This window comes from Populus euphratica, unplaced genomic scaffold (assembly GCF_000495115.2).
Source record: "Populus euphratica unplaced genomic scaffold, PopEup_1.0 scaffold191.1, whole genome shotgun sequence".
NCBI classification, from domain to species: Eukaryota; Viridiplantae; Streptophyta; class Magnoliopsida; order Malpighiales; family Salicaceae; genus Populus; species Populus euphratica.
Window position 1 is genome coordinate 112,621 of NW_011500069.1, and position 21,670 is coordinate 134,290.

Genomic DNA, 21,670 nt, shown 5'->3' on the forward strand with positions numbered 1-21,670 from the left:
TTAATTAATATAAAAACCTTGTTATTAAACTAATATTACAACCTTGTGTAGAGCTAAAACTTTTATTGGCATTTCACCAAACGCCTTGTTAAAATAATGGTATTTTATCATTGCTGTACAAAATCAGCCCAGATTTCATAAAACATACTTAGTCAGCACCAAACAATGTTAAAATACCCAAAAAGGAAATCTAAACCTCTAACATCACAGTAATCTCTTGCACCACACCTTCATTTCTGACATAATGATAAACCGCCTTTTCACACGCTCTTGTAGTAGACATGAGTTCCTGTTAATGGGAGGGGGCAAAGAATGCACCTGATTAGGGTTGCCAACCACCAATATGCAACGAGACTATAAAACCAAATCCAAGTATATTCATCTAAGGGCACCTTCGAAGCCACTAAATCAATCATTCTGCCACGTTCATCAGCCTATTCAAGCATGAAGGAGTAATTCCCATTCCACAGAAATCATGTTGCAAATCCTCTGCCAACTTCCATTATTGCTGGAGTAAACTGAGGAGATAAAGCTGACTTTGTATCAAAGCCTGGATTATTCAGCTTTCTGATAGAAATCCTTTGCCAACTTCCATTATTGCAGGATCAATAAATTCAACATCCCCAGAGATGCCAATATTCCTAGATAGTGGAGCAGAGCTGCTGAAGAATAAAGAGAAATATTAAAATTCAATAAAGAGAGAAGACAAAAGGGAATAAACCATCATAAACTTTAAATCACAAACCAGAATGGTCAAAATCATAGTGTACTGCCCCATGAGTAGGAAAGCCTGGAGGCACAGCTCTGCTTGGCACTGAGAATCCTTCGCAAGCTCAACATTTGTCCCTCTGAATCGTTCAAACTTCCATCAACCTGTAAAAATCGGAGGCATATCTTGTTCTTTGTGAGTTTTTATTACCGTACTCAAAGTGAAAATAACAGAGGAAAAAAAGTTAATTTACCTTGATCATACTAACACCAGATCCAATGTTAACGAGAAGATAAGCGAACAAAACATTTTAATCAATCTGTACAAACTTTCTGACCCTCCGTGTGTGTGAAAGCTTCATGACGAGCAGTGGAAATATTATGCGTGACGGGAAGAATATTGCTCGAAAGGAAATCGAACGGCAAAGGAGGCAGCAAACGTTCACTCTTCTTGCTTCACCTCAGAACCTCCTCCCTCTTGAATCAATCAAGTTCTTTGCTTCGCTTAATTTCTTCTCTCCTCTCTCTCATCTCTGTCAATTAAAATATAAGTAAAATAAAATTTTAAAAAACTAAGTATATAAAGACTTTTCCCTTGAAATATGAAAATGATACAAACAATTTTTTTTTATTATTGTCTCTTTTTTTTTAACTATAACATTTAATTCTAATTTATAGTAATGATAGATATAATGTAAGAAAAATCCCTCAACAGAGAAACACATCCCAGTATATAAAACTATGACAATATAATAGAATAAATAAAAAAATATTATGATAAAAGGAAAAGGCATGAAAAACTTAATTTAATTAATTTTAATTTTAATGCTATAACTTCATTCTAGAAAGCTCACCAATATTCTCATCATAATTTGTGAGTATACTCGTCACCTGTCTTGTTCTTATATTGTAGATATGGTTTAGAATTATGATATGAATTGTGATTTAAAATATTTTTTATTTAAAAATATATGAAAATAATATTTTTTATTTTTTAAAATTAACACATTAAAAAAATTAAAAGTATTAAAAAATAATTTTTAATAAAATAATTTTTAAATTAAAAAAAAATTACTTCGATTCCCAACCAACATAAACGAAGGTCCCGCAAGAGCAAGCAATTATATATTGTCTACCACATACGTGACACTTTTGTGCTAGAGATTGGCTTGACCTTATCAAGCATTGTACCAAGTCTTTTACAATGCTCATTATATTATTATTATTATTATTATTATTATTTTAGATTAATATAAGTGTTGGGGTATTGTACCAAGTTTTTTATAATGCTTATTATATTATTATTATTATTATTATTATTATTTTAGATTAATATAATTTTTTTCTTATTATTATTATTATTATAAGTGTTTGGGTATTGGAACAAGTCTTTTATAATGTTTATTATATTATTATTATTATTTTAAATTAATATAAATATTTAAGCTATTTTATATATATTATTGGCCTAACTTGTATATATTACAATTAATTTTATAAATTCTGAAATTAATAACTATATAAATTTTCAGTAACCATCATATAAGTAATTAAGAATTTAAATATAAAAATATAAATAAAATAAATTTTTTAATTTTAAGTTTTTAGTATTATCTAGATGAATATTATTATTATTATTATTATTCATAATGATGATAATCGAATTGGTTTCACGTGGCCATGGATAAGATTAGATGGTACGGCCTTACATTAAAGATGATGTGGTGGAGGCTAAACTGCCCATCAAACATCATCCATGGTCATCTTTAGCCCTTTTTGGTTTTTGTGGTGGATGACATCCACGAAAGTCAATTCTCTTATCCTATCGTCATCATTTCTCTTCGACGCCCTCTAGTTTCTTGCCCCTGCGACCCTTTCTTTTTTCTTCTGAAAAATATAGAATTTTATATCAAATAAAAATATAAATTATTTTGTTTGTTTGAATATTATTTTTATGTTTGAACTTCAAATGCCTAGAACCTGGTCCTAAAGTAACTCTAGGTCCCGTTTTGAACCTTGAATCGACTTCTTGGCACCTAGATCAAGTCTATCAGATTTGAATCTCTCGCGTCTTATACCCAAGTGTGTGTGATATCATGATAAATATTGATATTATAATTTAAAAAAATTATTTTATAAAAAATAGTTTTAGTTAAAGTTAGTTTAGAAAAATATATATTAGGTTAAAATTATTATTAAAATTGAAATTGAACAAAAAGTAATTTAATATGTTTGATTACTGTTTGGTATTGTGGTAACTCTTGTGATTGCGGTTTGAAAAAAAATTATTTTATAAAAAGTATTTTTTGTTAAAATTGATTTGATATTTATGTATATTTGATTAAAACTATAGTTAAAATTAAGGTTGAACAAAAAATAATTTAATGTATTTGGTTAAGAATGCTTTTGAAATTGAGGTTATAAAATAATTTTAAAAAATATAGATTAATATTGATAGTTTTAATTTTAATATTGTAAATTTAACTATTACTATTACATCATTAAATAAATAATAATTTATATAAAATATTTTTTATTATTCTATTGAACTATCTACAATTCCATCACATATGAAATACATCCAACAAGCACTACAGTGTTGGTTTTTTAAGGCAATAACATCAGGTAAAATATAATCAGGAACAAAATTGGGATTGCGATAAAATTTTGTAAATGTTATGTCATCAAACAATCTCTGTCTAATTTATGTAGTGTCATTGAATAATATTAAACATTAGTTTTTCAAATAAAACACAATTAAAAATAAAAAATATTTTTTTATTTTTAATTGTGTTTTATTTGAAAAACTAACCCTGTTTAATACATTTTGAGTTTTGAATCAGATCCAATCTGGCAGAAATAGTGGAGCATGGCTCCACTGTTCACGTGGACAATGGAGACATGCTCCACTGTTCACTGAACTTCATTCACATAAGAAGCAACAAAGAGCTGCTCTCATTCCCCATACATTTCAAATGCAAATCACCGTGGGATCCAAGAATAGTAAATTATTTTTTTTATTACCAAACATGTTGCATTTGCATTTTAAGCAAAACGTAGACACAACCTCCTAAACAAACAATACCAAAAAATAATCAGGAACAAAATTGGGATTGCGATAAAATTTTGTAAATGTTATGTCATCAAACAATCTCTGTCTAATTTATGTAGTGTCATTGAATAATATTAAACATTAGTTTTTCAAATAAAACACAATTAAAAATAAAAAATATTTTTTTATTTTTACTAGGTCAAACCTTGTTTAATACATTTTGAGTTTTGAACCAGATCCAATCTGGAAGAAACAGTGGAGCATGGCTCCACTGTTCACGTGGACAATGGAAACATGCTCCACTGTTCACTGAACTTCATTCACATAAGAAGCAACAAAGAGCTGCTCTCATTCCCCCTACATTTCAAATGTAAATCACTGTGGGATCCAAGAATAGTAAATTATTTTTTTTATTACCAAACATGTTGCATTTGCATTTTAAGCAAAACGTAGACACAACCTCCTAAACAAACAATACCAAAAAATACTTTTCAAACTGAGGTTATAAAATAATTAAAAAAGATATATATTAATATTGATGGTTTTGCATTAAAATATTATCAATTTAACTACGACTATTACATCATGAAATAAACAATACTTTATATAAAGTATATTTTATTGTTGTATTAAACTATGTGCAATTTCATTATGTATAAAACATATCCAACAAGAACTACAGTTTTTATGGTTTACTGAGTGTGCAACAACATCAGGTAAAATATTATCAAGAATAAAATTGGAATTATTATCAAATTCTGTAAATGCTAAGTCATCATATGATCTCCTTTAAATGTAATTATGTAGTGTCATTGAATCATGTTAAACATTAGTTTTTTAAATAAAACATAATATATGTGAAATTTTTATGGATTTTTTATTTTACTAGGTCACACCCAATTCAAGATATTTAGATTTGAGACAGACTCGGTTCAATGAATTTAGGTTGGGGCCAGACCCAATCTGACCCATATGGGTTGGGCTAAATCTAGCCAACCCAGCCCGATCAGTGTCCCAAGCCAGTAACTCGTCTAGACAAAGCAACATGCTTATACTAAATTAACGCATGTTGCTACATTATTCAAATGAATTAAAATTCACTTGAACAGTATAATGTTGATAATAAAGCAAAGTAGGAGGGAATAAAGAGAAATTTACCTATGGTCTCTTGCTCCTGAGGATGAATATGAAAGTTGAGCGCTTTTCTAGCTATTCCTTTATTCTACTCCTTCTCTTTTCAGTGTCTGCTTAATGCTGGAGTTAAATGACAAAGACAATGGTGCATATGTATTGATTAGACAAAGCTAACTAATCTTTCTTTATTTTTCCCCAACCCCTCGTTCTCCTTCTTTTCCTTCTTCTTCTTCTTCTTTTTCTGCACTTCCATGTCTTCATTGTTCATGTGATTTTTTTCTTTACCAAACTTAAATCTACGATTTACTTAAAATGCTGCCACAACTGTGTAAACAAACGGATATTAAGCATCCTTTTTAATCTAAACCCTTAGACTTAATGTAGATGGGTTTGAAAAGTCTAATAGTTAGGTGTAAATCTTTTAATGATGAATTGTAAATTTTTAAGAGATAAAGATCATATCGATTATAAAATATGAATTCAAGTTCTTATGTGAAAATCCTTTGTGACAATAATTCTATATTTTTCTTTGCTTGTTGTCTTTGTGTGTTGGTTTTTTTGTTGTCTATGTTAGAATTGGTCTAAGATTGACTTTCGATTGCCCCTGACCAGGTTTTATCCCGAACTTTGATCGCTATAAACTTAGTCCCAAAATGTATGGTTCCAAGTTGAATCTTGAGCCTCCCAAGCCAAATCTTAGATGAACCCAAATGGATCTGAATAGAATATTAAACACCCTAAAACATGGTATTGGCACTGGCCCGAACCTTTGAGCAACTCAGACTTGATCACGAGTTGAATCTCAACCACCCTCACACACTGTCTAGAACTCTAAGTTTGATCTACACTTATTTTCTGACTCTAAAACCTTATTTAACTCCGAAAACATAGGGTAATGGTGTAAAAAAAAATGTTTTGTAAATGTTTAAAATTTATTTTTTGTTTTCATAAATTTTCAAAATTGATTGCCAAATTTATTTTATCAAAAAGAAAAGAAAAGAAATTAGTTTACGTATCTTTGTTTTGTAGAACAAAAACTATACCAAAGAACACCTTATTTTTCTAAAATTGTGGCGGTGTTACTTTTTACTGACTGATGCTTGTTGTTAGGGGATCTTGATAATGGATGTGCTCATCCTTTTGTTTCTTCCTAATTAGTTGTAAAACTGAGATGACTAGTCTTATGGCAAATTGAAGGTTATTTTTAATAATAAGCAACATTGTAACCTTTGACAAGTACCGTTAATCAAGGTCATTGATAATTTATTTAATACACATAATAATTTATTGAATTAATTAATGAGATTCACTAGAAGGTTAATGTTATTTTCTCAAAGAGAGGAAGTGAAAAGAGAATAAAAAATAAGTAAAACAGATAAAGGAAAAGAAAGAACAACAAACACCACGACTCAAAACCGTGCATTGAAGTTATTGATAAAATTTCCATGTATTCAATAAATCCTTGTCTTTCTTTATTTAAATTAAATAATTTAAATCAAACATGTTGCTCTAAGAAAATCCTGAGTCGGGAAAAGTCGCTTAGAGCTGGTGATATTAGGGAGACTATTATAATTAATAATTTTTAAAAGTTTTCTGTATAGAGATAGTGGTGCCCATGGTATGATTGGTTGCCCTCCGTTTTTTCAATCGCCCATAGATAATTACCAAATAGATTGTGTTATTTCTTGTACTGTGTTACGGGTACAGCTAAAAACATTTTTGCTTAAAAAAATAATGTTCATCAAGTCATTGAAAAATGTATTTAGAATTGTCATTAGTCAAACTTAAAAAAAAAAAAACTCTATATATGATTTTGTGGAGCTTAAAGTAATTTTTTAGTTAATAATATGTTGAAATAAAATATATATATATATATATATATATATATATATATATATATTAATCTGAGTTGGATTCAAGAACAGTTTTTTAAATTTATTTATCTAATATTCCCAAACATTTTTAAAAATTAAAAAATAAGCCACAAATTAGAAAAAAAAAAGAATCAACAATGAAGGGGGAAAAAAGAACAAATAAAGATGTTTTTTTAAATAATTTTTTTTTTAAAATAAAAAAATAAAAAACATGGAACACAAACCCGTGTAGGGAAAATTCGTATCCATCATCTTAACTAGTTGGACACATGAAAACCCATCTTTTATTTAAACAATATTTTTTATTATTATATTTTAGTCATTAGTAATGATCAAAAAATTATGAATTACTGTTTTTAGAATTAGAAACTCATTTTGTTATCATATTTTCGCATAAAACCACCTAAACAACACCTCTTAAATATCACAAAACAAACTTGTAAACATATTTAAAAAGAAAAATCTTAGAAAAGGTTTGAAAACTAAAAATTACATCAATCAAGATTTATTTTTATGAACCTTAATTTGTTTTTTTAGTCAATATAGTTATTATTAAATTTTTCTCATCGAATAAAATTTATAAAAATTAAAATGAATCTTTTTAACTGTTAAAGTATGTGTCAATTGATAATTTTCTTTTTCTTCACTGGATTTTAATGACTTTTCTCTCCTAATCTAACTCAAAAACTAAAAAATAAAATTTTAAACCAAAATAAAATTTTAAGAAATTATAGGGATTGTTAGAGGTGAAGAATAAAAATTGAAAAACAGAAATGTTTTTTTCCTGTTAACTTTAGATGGGTCATAATATTTCTTCATGTTTCACACTCAATCCCCCATAATTTAATTTTTATTTTATTAAACAATTTTGATAAATTAGTCATCAAATTAGGTATGGAAAAATGCAATAAAAAAAAAGAAATTTTAAGCATCAAATTAAAAAAAAAAAAAAAAACCTTGGCATTTCATTGTTCATTACTACAGTAAAGGGCCAAGGAGTTGTATTATATATTAACTAGCCACATATTCTCTTTGCGGTGGGTAAGATTCCAATTAAGTTAATTTTTAATATAAAAAGAATGCATAGATATGGTATAAAAAAACTTCAATTTAGAATTGAAAAGTTTAACCATACATTTAATAAAATAAATTAAAAATTATATAAATCAATAAATCATAAAAATACTTGTCAATACTAATGAAAGACTGAAATAAGAAGTTAAAAGATATATGCATATAAAAATATTTGATCTTGTGACATAGGATGCTTTTTAAATTTTTTTTATTAAATTATAAAAAAATAAAAATATATTTTCATAAAAAAAGTAATAATTGAAATTATATAGAAAAAAAAAATTGTTAGTATAAAATAAACTGGAAAGTTTATTGCAAGTTAATATATATATACATATATATATATATATAATAAACAAGCATTGCATGAAAATTTTTTATTAAGTATTGGAAAGTTGATGTGTGCATTTAATAGAAAAAATTAAAAATTATATAAATCAATAAAACATAAAATATTAGCTAACATTAATTAGAAACTAAAGCCAATAAGTTGAAATAAGATATTTAATCTCATGATGTGAGAAGCTCTTTAATTTTTTATTTTATTTTATTATATAGTAATAAAAATATATTTTCATAAGAAAAGTAATAGTTTAAATTATGTAAAAAAATAAAAAAATATATAGATATTTTATCCGTATTTAGAAAACTATGCATGTTAGGTTTATATATAATTATCCTAAAAACACTAATATTATTTGAAAATAATGTTGTAATTAGATAATTATTTAAATAACTTCATTTTTAAAATATCATCTAATTATAATAAGTAAAATGGAGAAAAAATGAGATAAGAAAATTAAAGAACCAAGTGCATATATACGAGAAGAATGGGTCAACACCTAGCCCAAATAAAAATCCAAGCCCTCAATGACTTGGAAACCGGAATCTAAGTGTTTGGTACTTTTAAAAAAAAATTAATCTAGTCTAATTTTTATTTAAATTAGATCAGCGACATGTTATCCACTTCAACAAATAATATATCTTTTATCTATTATCTTTCTCGATCATTAAATGTGATTTATGTGACAAAAAATTCAGGATACAATGTTTTTAACCTCAAAAAACCATATGCCAACCATTGGTTTTTACAAAAAAAAAAAAAAAAAAAAAAAAAAACCTTCATAAATCTCTATAATCATGTTTCTAACAACAAAACAAATTTTAATTAGCCTAAAAACTTAAAATCATCAAATAAAAAACTTGTCAAAGCTTTGATCTTTTGTTTTCATCATCATTGAATTGAAGATGAAAATTATTTTTATTAAGTTTGTCTCAAAGTTGAATCAACAAATACTAAATTCAAAATTATTAGCGGTAGAAATACAATCATCTAAGAGTTTTGTCCCTCCTCAAATTTTTTTAATAACTTGTTTTTTTTTTTGTTTCAGAATCTAAGGACTAAAAAATTAAACAAATGAAGTTCAGGAGCCAAACAAAAAATCCAAAGATGGGATTGAATGTAAAAATAAAATTGAAGGATTAATTTTTGTCTATGTCAATATTGGATCTTGTCTTTTAATTTTGTTTTTTTACAATTACTAAGAATTTTTTTCATGCAAAATTGACCTCTCATCTAATCTTTAAACAATCTTCAACACCTCGGACATGTGATATTATGAATTTTAAAGAGAATGAAAAAAATTAGGATAATTACAGCAAAACTTTTGATAGATCCAAATTAAAAGAAAATGAATAAATTGAAACAAATATAAACTTTAAGGGATTGAGGAAGGGAATTTGCCAAGTGAATAGTTCTACGAATAATGAAATGTGAGAAGATGAGACATGTTTTACACATTAAAATGCTACTCTCTTTTAGTTTTTTTGGGTCAATTTTTAATATGCAAAACAATTAAATCCCTTTTTTCGGTCTATTGTTTGCTTAATGACATAGAAATATCATTGAGTCAAAAAGTGATGATATGTATAGAATAAAAGGAAACAGAAAAAAGAAATACCATAACAATATATAAGCTGGAACCCGCTAGGAGGAAATACAAGAACAGAAATAGACTCTTATAATAACTATTCTCAAGGCAAGTGTCCAAGATATTGTTTAAATAAGCCCAGAAGAAGACTAGAACAGTGCCTCTTTTAGTATCCATGCCCTGCTAATTCCTAAACCTTTGTTACCTAAAAAAACCAAACCCTAGCAAAGACTACGGAAAAGGAAAGAAAACAGTAAACAAAGTGCTAGCAGTAGGGCCCTGGGTGCATTGTATGGTGACTCATGAATATGGATAATGGCTTCACAGCTATAATGCTTATCCTTTCCTTATAATAGTAGACAAGGTCAAGAAATCCAAACCATAGATAATATCGAATCTAAGGATAAGGCAAATAAGAAAATATGTCACCATGACTTGGGAAAGTGACCTTACTGATCAAGAACACAAACCTAGTGCATGAATTCTTTGTGCAACTCAGGCCAAATGAGTTTTCAATCCATCCAAATGAAATTATTGTCGAAGGTCACATAATGGGCTTGTGACGTGTGGAGTTATTATCCATGAAAATCATTAAAAGTTTATGCTACTCTCTGTCATTTTGGTTTCATTCCCCTTAAAGATTTACCAACCTAATCCATCTATTATTTTATGCATGTAATATTCTGTATATGGATATAAGTTGTGCCTTCTAGAGAATGTCTCCAAGCTCATTATATGTGTGAGATATACTGTAGTTTTGGGAACTACTTTATGCGCTTTATCCTTTGTCTTCTTCACAACTCTACTCGTCAATGGGTGAAGGTCAAGAAAAAATGCTTCAATCTCCATGTACAGCACGAAGAAATGATGATAGCTATGAAAAACATAAGGATCAATGGGCGAGCACGGAAGGTGGTGGTGGTGATGAGGATGATTCCTTCAACACATCTTCCCTGGATAATTCAAGTACTACTAATGGATCAACAACTTCATTAGATATGGTGGATGATGCATGTTCATCCTCAAACTCTAATGATCCTATGTTTGAATTATCTGAGCTCCTGTCCCATCTGCCCATCAAGTAAGTACTTGTTTGATCATCTTATATAAGAATCTAACACAATTAGTCCCAGCCCTTTTGTTTGGAGAAAATAATAGAAAGTGCAGTTTTGTAAATTTTGATCTCTTTCGTGTCGAAACTCTCCTAAATCCTCTGGTCGTATTCTACTCTATGCAGGCGAGGATTATCTAAATATTATCAAGGCAAGTCCCAGTCTTTTACATCTCTATCTAGGGTAGCAAGCACTGAAGATCTTGCAAAGAAGGAAACGCGTAATAGAAGGAAAGGGAAGGCATCTAAGAGTTACGCGAATGGTTTGGATCCTCACAAATCATACACACTTCCTAAGCCCATCATAGCGAAGAAGGTATCAAGAGGTTCTATGCCATCTTTATGTTTTCGAGGTAGAATAGGCAGCTTCTTAAATAGTTCTAGGCCACCTCCAATTCCACTGCACAAGAAGTTCTGATGTATAACTTCACAAGGTTGCTTGACTTGCTGTGTGGAACAAATTTTTTGTGTGTGTAGAGATATTCATATATACTTCAAGGATAAAGCAATGAGAGAGGATATGTTAAATTGTAGATGATGGAAAATGATGAGAAATTTTATTTTCTGAAAGAATAGAAATGGAGACTTCCATTGACATAGTAGCTTAAATGTTCTTTCTTAGAAACAAGTTCTCCTAGGTTTATATTTCTGTTTCTTTCAATCCTTCAACATAAGGATAAGCATGGATCTCTTCTGAAAATCTTTACTTTGAAATTGAGTGATTTGTTAGTACTAATGGACAAAGGCCCCTACTGCAACTTTATCTGAAACAAAATGCCCATCTATACTCTTTTGTGTAGCATGCCAGGCCATTCCAAGCACTTTTCACGTTTCATATCCAGTCTTGTCTTCCACATGTGATCATGAAATAGGGAGACCTTAACAAAGTACCTATGTAACGGTTTTTTTTTTTTTTTTTACCATTGCATAATATCATTCATGTTCTTATTTTGCAATCTAGGTGATAGGAGGACACCAATCATGAGATGTAGTATAATGACCCTCATTTCGTTCGTGAGTCGGGTGTTTTTTTTATTTTTAAACGAAAAAATTGAATATCCAGGTTTTTTATGTGTTTTTTATATAAAACAAATTATAAATAAAAATAGAAAAACTTATGCATGCATCTAATAAAATAAATAAAAAACTATATGTATTAATAAGTAAATATAAATAAAAAACTATATGTGTTAATAAGTAAGTTAAAAAGGTCATTAACGATAATTAAAGATGAAACTAAAAAAAATTCAAAAAAATAAATGTAGAATAAAATATTTGACCTCGTAACAATTTGATTGGTTGTATATAATAATTTTATTTATCAAAATTAATTTTTTATTTAATTAAATGATGATAGAAATAGAAATTCATGAAATTGATTAAACAAAATACAATGAAAAGAATATTATGTATGGATACACATATTAGAAATATTATCTAAAAATAAATATTTTTATTTTAAAAAATAAATTTTATTTATATAAAACCTAAAAATAAATTTATAGATGAATTAAAATATTCTCTTTGAAAATTAAAACATACAGTATAATTAAAAAACAAAAGCAATTTTTATTTGAAAAAAAGCTAGATAAACAAAATAAAAAATCAAAAAGAAAAGATATTAATTTAAATATAAATTAAAAAATTAAAAAAAAAACAAAACAAAACAAAGAAAGACAAAGCTAAGTATGTGGACCATTATTTCTTTTAATTGCTAATAAGGCAAATAAAATATCATCCACTCTCCGTTGTCTTAAAAAGATTAGGTCAAACAATGCGTTATCATTTGCTTTTCTCTAAATTCCAACTATAATAATGGCCAAAAAATCAAGGCTAATGATTTTGGATCTAACACACCTCAAAATATGTTAAAGACCTTGATAAACTTATTAATGGCATTAAAGAATTTAAAAACCACACAAAAATTCAAAATCAAACCAAAACAAAAAATCTTTCTGAACTTAAATTTGGTTTTTTGAAAAACTTGAAGATGAAAAAACATCTAAATGAAGCTTTTTTCATCAAATAAAACTTGCTAACATCAAAATTAACTATTTTGGTGGTTGAAATTGGTGTTAATATTGATTTTCTCTCTCTACTACTAAAATATGATGATTCTCTCTCTCTCATCTCTCAAATCATGGACTTCAAAATAAGAAAAATAAAGTTTTAGGCTAAAATTTATATTATTTTGGAATTTTAGAAATTGGTAGGACTATGTATTTATAATTGGAAAAAATATGAGAATAATAATGAAGTATTAGCCTAAAATTGACATCATTTTGAAATTTTAGAAATTGGTGAGACCATAATATTTATAACTTGAAAAGTATGAAAACAATAATGAACATTTCACCCAAAGTTCAAAAAAGCCACCCATTTTCTTTGTGTTTTTTTTTTCAATTTGATCCCCTATCTTTTAATCTTACCATTCCTTAATAAATGAACATAAATTAGCCTATAATTTGGCCCTAAGGTTAAAAAAAAAGACAAAAAAAAATTTTGAGTAGTGAGTTCATGGTGTTTTATGATGGACTTTACAGTTAAATTTGCAAGTAAATCCCCCATGCTTTTCAATGTTTATTATAACTAGTTGGTATATTCATGATGTGTGTGTGTGTGTGTGTGAAAAACCTTAAACTAACTTAAATATCATTAGATTATTTTATAAGTAACACTTGTTAATTTAATGTGTCATGCAGTTAATTGGTTGGTTACACGTGGCATTATTATATTCATGTAACTATATATTTATTATTAATAAAAGCTTAATTTATCTTTAATATTCATATATTATTATATTAATGAATCTACTATTTGATTTATGAATCTATAGTAAAGATAAAATTCATGGGACAAAAATACTTTGAAAATGAAATTATAAAGTTGTTATAATTTAATATTCTTAGTGCATCAAAGTATTATTTCTAAAATATTCAGTCAATACTCTTTTAAATATTAGACATTTATTAGAGTCATAGAAACTAATACATATTATGTTCTTTTCTTTATAAAGAAAATTAATTATTTCATAAGTTGAAGTATAAGAGATACTTAAAACTAATATGTAGGTGATTGTTATAAGGTATGTATACTGAGCTGATCCGCATGAAAATTTCATATGAAGATATCACTTGTATCTATGAAAAGACTTACATGACAGTTATGTAAATGATTCTTAGATATGAGATCATTAAGTTATCTTATATAAAAAGTATTATGTTATCTTAGTAAAAGTAATAAATGGGCAGACAATGGATATAACATAAACTATATAAAGGTATTTGAGTGATTAAGAGAATATTCATCACCTTAAATGAATTAGAAAAAATATTTTATATGTTCTCAAATAGCATTGATTGTTAAATCCTTATGCAAGATGTAATAAGATTTGAAAAGAGTTTCAAATCTTATTTAAATTATCAATAACTATAATGTTACAAACAAATATGATTTGACATAACAGATACACTTCATGCTAAAATATCTAAATCATAACATTATTAATAAAGAGATAATAATTATGCTGACAAAACGGTCACTAAAAGATTAAGTCAAACCACTTATAATTTTTTTAATATTTGAGGATTATGACAAGTTGTTAAAAACCACTTATAACTTTTCTAATATTTGAGAATTATGACAAGTTGTTAGATGATGCACTTGATTTTTAAATATAAATTAATCAACTATTGAATTGATAATAAATTATATTTATTTATTTATTAAATTATATTTATTTAGAATTATAATTTATATATGGACAACATATTAGAAACATAATGATTCACACACATTAAGAATCATTAGTCATAAGTTAAACTACGATAATTAATTAAATGTAACTTAATTGAAAATAATTTTTGAAATTAAGTACCATAATGTATTTAATTCAGAGATTATAATTCTAGTCCTAGAATAATTAAGTAGTGACTTGATTAATGAAATAGTTAAAATTATTCTTAAATAATATCCATATATTATTTAAGGGGTAAATAGATATTTTGTCATTTATATAGTTTTTAGGAATTTTTATAAATATAAAGCTATGCCTTTTATTTTTAAGGAGTTGTCTATTAGATAAAAAAAAAAAATCTATGCAAGTTCCAAAAAAAAAAAAAAAAAACCTATGCAAGTTTCATAATAGATATTTAACACTCTAGTAATAGAAATCTTTGTATTCTAGAGATTTAAAAGATTTATATGGTTATATAGATTACTATTTGAGACTGGATAATTAGATGATTAATAATCTACAATAACATCATTTTTAAAAAATTATTTAAAACTAAAAAAATTAATTTTTTAATTAAATAAATTAAAAGCTTTCAAATATTATTTTAAATTTATTCTTTTAAGAATTTCAGTAACAAACAGCAGCCATCACAATAACATAGATGGGTGTTGAGACTGAATAATTGATTTATAATCTATAATAATATAGTTTTTAAAAAGTTATTTAAAGTTAAAAAATAATCTATAATAATATAGTTTTTAAAAAAATATTTAAAGTTAAAAAAATTAATTTTTTAATTAAATAAATTAAAAACTTTCAAATATTATTTTAAATTTATTCTTTTAAGAATTTCAATAACAAACAACAGCAATCACAATCCCCGACGAAAGCACATCCTTTTCTCGCTTCATCAAAAGCAAAAGCAGACACAATAAAAAAGAGTAAACAATAATTTAAAAGGACAAAAGGGCTGGAAGATTTATCCCATCCGCGGTAAAGTAATCAATTAATTATGCAGTTCTTACAGGAATCAGTTCCTTCAACGTAAGTAAGCTAAAGTTAAAGAGGCATTGAATAGACTTTTCTAAGACAGTTCAGTGGAAAATGCTTCATGGAGATACGATGCTACGGTTCCGAATTCGGCTTGATCTCCTAGCTGGAGTTGTGACCACGTCCTTCTTGTTTTCTCCATCTGCTCCTTCCTGCTTCAACACACAAGCAATGAAAAACGGAAACAGAATATAAGGACTGGTGACATTGAATATGCTCAAAGAAATAATATTTTTCTTCAAACTAGGATATCAAAAACCTTGGGAGACAATGATTTTGTCTCACCAATCACAGGGTATTTGCATTTGCAACCAAGATCCTTGACATAAAAGACATGTCTGTGGCACCTAATTTCATGAGTACACTGCATTGCAAGATACATATCTTTTCAATGTTCTTATTTATTCGTTTCTCCTTATCGGGTCAATCCACAACAAATTGCCGAATTTTTCTCTAAATTTGGAAGAACATCTTGCATCGAAGACAATTTAATGTCCCGAGCATAATGTGTAAACTATGCATTAATGATTTTTCAGGCATCTATTTGCATGCCATATATTGGTGGAGAGTGTCAATGTTCTTTTCAGCTATTCCAACGTTGGCAGTTGTTCAATCAACATGCGAAAATATGTGATGTGAAATAGCCAAACATTTAATTAAAAATCAACAAACAATATTAAAGAAAGAACTGATGTTGTCACAGACCTGTTTCTTCACGATTTTCTTCTCAGTGATGAATCTTCCGTATGAGGGGGAGGGGGATCCAAGGTGGAGATCTCTGAGAAAGCTGGCTGCACATGAACAGGAACTGAGTGAATCTTGGTGACTATCCCCTTCTCCATAGAAACAGAACGGATGCTGATTACTTCACTTTCTATCATCCTGCTTTCCATACCCAAGCTACTAAGAGAGCTGATCTCTCCCACCTCAAATTCACCAAGAAACACAACTGATCGCACTCGACACTCGTCTTTGGTATGTTACTTGGCATTTTTCTTCCATTGAATTAGCAGAATTTGTGAATGGCACAATATTCTCCACGTTCTTATCTGCTTCCGAAGCAAACATTGGGAGGCATATCTCTACTACAACAGGCTCAAAACCAGATTGAACAACTGGAGAAGAATCCGTTTGGGCGTTTCTCTCCCTCTTAAAGTGAAAAGCCAACGTCAAACAAGCAATAACCAAAAACAAGGTGGTGAACACAACCACGGCACAAGAATAGATATGGGAATCTGACAGTATTCGGCTTGATCACCAGTGGTATTCCAACCGCTACCGATTCCACCGTCAACCACTTTTTTTGTGACAGGCTCATTTGCAACCTCATTTTCTTTTTCAAAATTCTCTGGAACGCTAGATGGCATAGCCAGAGAATCATCCCCGTCATTTATGAATGGACTTCCAGACATTGTTGTAGCTTCTGTTATCTGCAATTCATGATTCATTGCAACCTCATTCATCAGACAGCTCTCCTGCTTTCACCATTTCAGGTGCACGTTCTCCAGCTTTGTGTCTCTAACCACGCTGCCCAACTTGGCAATTTCACCTCTCTTCATGCTCTATATATAATCTCCTTAACCTCTGTTTCTCCACCTTCACCAAACCCTTCTATTGTTCCTTCTCTTCACCTTCAACAATCTTTAAAACATCACTTTCTCCATTTTGTTTCTCTATAGCTTCATCCAACTCATCATCGTATTCGTCTTCTCCCATCACTTCATAATCCATCATCTCTTTTTCATCAATTCCAGCACCATTTTGAACCAAGGTATAGTTTCTATTTCCAGACTCAAGATCCTTCACGAAGCCATATACATGATCTTGAACCATGTGAAAACCATTCTTGGGGTTGCTAAAAGCTTGCATGACAGGTGAAGGTGTTGGAGATTTCATTGAAGGAATATATGAGGTAGAAGGCACCAAAACAACCAGCAAAAGCAAAATCTTCACAACTCCCTTTAAACTCTAGCATCTTTCCTCTTCTACCTCCTCAAATTCCTCTTCATTTTCCCTTCCTTCTCCACATCATCTTCTGGAGTAGCATCAGCCAAAGAAGTACCTAAATCATCTTCAACATCTTTGTCGTTTTTTTATTCTAGAGAGCCCCTACTACAAGTACTTGTCTCCTCTCTAGCCTCATTTTCTCTTCGGAGAAAGATATCCCGGTGACGATTAGGCTTATATCTGAGAAAAGGCCATGGAGAGATATAACTGGTTATTGGGTCATAAGGCCTTGACGACGGATGATCAAGAAGAACATTTTCCCCATATTCAGCAAATTCAATGATGGAAATGGTTTTCGAACCAAAAGTTGGGGTCTTTTGGAGATGGGTATCAAGAGATCCATTACTTTCAGCTAAGATTTTCCTTCTTGGAGGGTTAGCTTTTGAAGGTGCAGATATTGTTGGTGACATGAGATGCTTCGTTGCTGTTGTTGCTAGTGGTTTCTTTGGGTTTTGCACATTTAAACTCCTTCCTTGATAGCTCTGATCATTCTCATCTGTACCTGTGACAAAAAAATAAAAAACTTTCTTGGTACAGATAATAAAAACGGAATTTCTCCTAATTATCGCTTGGTTTCTGGGAAAAAGAAAGAAAATCCTTCACTTTTTTTATTTCTTTACAGAAAAGAGAAGGACAAGAAATATACTTTTGAGAAAGAAAGGCTTTTGTTAGGAGTTGATGAAACACTCTTATTATCGTAAACATCCATTTCTTTGACCTTCCGAAACGAAATCAAAATACTATTATTTCGTAGTCTTTGTTGGCAGTTTTAAGAGGGAGAAAATGGGGTGCTGTGGTGAATGAATGAAGGACAGGGAAGGTTAGTGATCAGGTGGCCGTTGGAAACGGATTATATTTGAAATTTGAATCCTTGCTTCTGTTTTTTTTTTTTTTACCGCTGTTTTTAAGAAATGAATATTGTCAGATCAACTGTTTGCCCAAGTGGCAAGGCTTGGGCGTGCAGCGCCCTCAAGAATCCAATATTATAAATTATAATACTAATAAAATAGTTGTATTTTAAAGAATTTTTAATTTAAAAATATATTAAAATAATAATTTTTATTATTTATTTTTTATATCAATACATGAAAATAATTTTAAAATATCAAGAAATTAATCTAAAGCAAATACAAAATACAAAATTTATTTTATTTTAAAAATATTTTTAAAACATAAAAACAAATAGTTTTCCAGTCTTGAATTTTTCTATCCAGAAATGAGATTTATTTTTATGGTACAAAGTTAATTTTAAAAAAATTTATTGAAATTTTTTATATTTTTAAATTATTTTAATGTGTTGATATCAAAAATAAAATTAAAAAATATATTATTTAATATATTTTAAAAAATAATAATTACCACACAATAATGAACTATGTTAAATCTACATCGAAAATGGTAAGGATGTGAAGATGAAACCTTTGACAAAATAAAAGATGGTTATGAGAAAACCAAAAAGCCGGTAGATAGCAATTATATATTAAGGTATTGTTTATTTTTATATTTTAAAAATATTTTTATTTTTTATTTGTTTTAAATTAATATTTTTTAGTTTTTTAAATTATTTTAATGTAATAATATCAAAAATAATTTAAAAAATAAAATATATATTATTTTAATATATTTTTTAAAAATAACCTTAACCATAATTTTAAACATAATTTAATTCACAGGTCCTGATTAGTGCTTATCAAGGCATGGGGAAGGGGAAGAAACCCATTTAGCCAATAATCATAATTCCAAGTCGTGATTAGTGCTTAAAAAGATAAAGTAAGTAGTAAGTACATCCTCAAAATGCCCAAAGCCACATTCCAAGAAGGTTAAGGTTTTTTTCCATCCAAAACAACAATAATGTCATCGAAATAGTGCCAGAAGAATGGAAACTTGAAGACCTGTTTGTTACCAATGCTCAGATGTTGACTGAACAACACTTCCAAAATCTCTTTTCCACACATTTTTCAAGATTCCAAGTTCCATGTAAGGTAGAAAGCACCCACCACCACCACAACAACGAGAACTATCTACAATCGATGCCGCCGCGCTTTCGAGGCAAGTTGGCTATTGAACTCATTTTCTTAATTTCGTTTTTTTTAATTGTTTTTTAAAACATGTTTTGTTTGTTAACATTATTTATTATATTAAAAAATATGCAAAATGATTTTATTTTATTTTTTCTTAAAGTGACTTTCATTAAAAATAAATTACTTCTAATTCTTTTTTAAAGTTTCACCTTGTATACATACTTGATCTATAAATTTAGAATATATGCGCTCAATCGGATGCTAAACATATATTTTTATCGAAGGATTGAGGGACATCAATTACTGGGATTCAGTGAGTTCTAGTAGAGGTTCATTGACAAGATTTTTGGGTCGTGTCTCACGGCGCCTTTGGTACAAGACGACACCTTTATTAGTGGAGGCATGTTTTATTGGCATTGGTGAGTGCCTCGTCACCTTGCTCGCGGTTCGTCGCAGGGCAAATCAAAACTTGATTTATTACGGGGAAAAAAAAAGGAATACGAAGGCAATGTTAATGTTCTTTTACATCAAGAAATTTTACTAGTGTGAAACAAAAATTCAATACGCTTGTCGTTTTGTAAAATGAATCGATAATTATATATAGATTAACATATCTATTCTTGTGCTGCATGCCACTATTTAATTTTTATTATTTAATTAAATATTAATATTTTTTAACCAAAATAATAATTCATACTTCACTTAAACAAAATTTCAGCTAATTAAAATAAGAAGAAGAAAAGTATTTCTCCTGTCTAAATACTATTTCTCTATTAATGATTCTTTTGATTTTTTTTTTAAGGAACATATTTTTATATATATATTACAAGCTTTGTTTTCTAAAAAACTCATCACGATTTAAAAAAAAAATTAAAAAATAAAATAAAATTTTAAAATTTTTGTATATTATTAAAGATAAAAACAAATTGATAAGTGTTGTCACACATGGACAGTGTGGCATGAGTGGTATCTTGGAGTTAAGAAATTATCACCTAGTTATTTGATTTAGGGTCATTAGGAGATCTAAGTGTGCTGGTTTTATAAAAATTTTAGGGTCAGAAACTAGTTATTGTTAAAAAATATATTAATCTCATGTGGTTCAAGGTTTTGATGGATTCTTAACTGATGATCAATCTATTGATCAAAAAAATTAATTTTATAAATAAATTTAGTATTTTAAAATTATTATAGACTCATATACTCAGATAAATTCTTATAGAGAAAATTCATATAGGTATCTTGACAAGATTCAACTATCATGGGAGACAAAAGAATTTTCAACAACTCATGTGCTGTGGTGAGAAATATTCTCAGTTAAAATTGGTGAATATTCAAAATAATATTGAGAATTTTTTGACTAGCTTCTAGCATTTAAATATTAATCTACTTGGAAGTCTAGTATTTATATCAGAATATTGACAATTAATTCTCATGAATTAAAGTTTTAAATGGGGGTTATTAAAATATTGACCAAGTTTTCATGAATTTAATAAATTATCTATTAAATTCAAAAATACATGCAAAGATATTTTTGTGTAAATTAAAATAATGCTAAAACTTACTGTATATTTTATTTTTTCAAATTATGTTATTTTATTACTTTTAAAAGACTTGATCGTATCCACACCAAACAAAACACATTTTTTTTATTTTTTAAATGAGAAGTTTTTTTTTTTTAGAAATTTCAATGAAAAACAAGTATTTTAGTACCAACTCCACATCTTATAATATAAATATATAGTCTCAACATTAAATAATATTGTTGAAAAAAGGTACGAGGGACCACAAATAATTTTTGCTTGGTCTTTAAATTTTTTGGAATTTATTTAGGATCTATTTGGTAAAAAACATTTTTATTAAAAAACAAAGTAATCAAAAAAGGACTAGGGGTGTGTTTGTCAAAAAAACCCTTAGACTAAAAACTCTTTCACAAAAATATTAGCAAACGAAACAAGTCTTTACCAAGTGATGT

The 21,670-nt window shown here is 28.1% G+C and overlaps 1 protein-coding gene and 2 long non-coding RNA genes across 5 annotated transcripts; 1 reads left to right on the plus strand and 2 right to left on the minus strand.

Annotated features, from left to right (window-relative positions):
• On the minus strand, window positions 1-1,278 carry LOC105108357 (uncharacterized). Of its 2 annotated transcripts, none has more exons than XR_839038.1 (3): window positions 963-1,278; window positions 746-873; window positions 1-659 (listed from the first exon to the last, which is right to left on the minus strand). It is a non-coding gene; the product is annotated as an uncharacterized LOC105108357 (long non-coding RNA). The 2 variants fall into 2 exon arrangements; XR_839037.1 differs by having other exon boundaries at window positions 1-662.
• A 9,180-nt stretch (window positions 1,279-10,458) lies between these two features.
• LOC105108358 (uncharacterized) lies at window positions 10,459-11,620 on the plus strand. 2 transcript variants are annotated; one of them, XR_839039.1, is made up of 3 exons: window positions 10,459-10,854; window positions 11,011-11,360; window positions 11,408-11,620. XR_839039.1 is itself a non-coding variant. In XM_011002641.1 (2 exons), exons 1-2 carry the CDS (start codon window positions 10,586-10,588, stop codon window positions 11,300-11,302), a joined length of 561 nt encoding a protein of 186 aa, XP_011000943.1. In that variant the 5' UTR covers window positions 10,459-10,585; the 3' UTR covers window positions 11,303-11,598. The 2 variants fall into 2 exon arrangements, 1 of the variants encoding a protein (XP_011000943.1); XM_011002641.1 differs by having other exon boundaries at window positions 11,011-11,598.
• A 3,980-nt stretch (window positions 11,621-15,600) lies between these two features.
• On the minus strand, window positions 15,601-18,486 carry LOC105108360 (uncharacterized). Its single transcript, XR_839040.1, has 3 exons — window positions 18,324-18,486; window positions 16,376-18,179; window positions 15,601-15,822 (listed from the first exon to the last, which is right to left on the minus strand). It is a non-coding gene; the product is annotated as an uncharacterized LOC105108360 (long non-coding RNA).
• Between the last annotated feature and the right edge of the window lie 3,184 nt (window positions 18,487-21,670).

What these genes read in the sequence shown, in the direction of transcription:
- LOC105108358 (XM_011002641.1), top strand. Translation starts at nt 10,586, where the DNA reads ATGGGTGAAGGTCAAGAAAAAATGCTTCAATCTCCATGTACAGCACGA. An exon ending in CTGTCCCATCTGCCCATCAA is followed by an intron (nt 10,855 to 11,010) that starts GTAAGTACTTGT and finishes TACTCTATGCAG; the next exon opens with GCGAGGATTATCTAAATATT.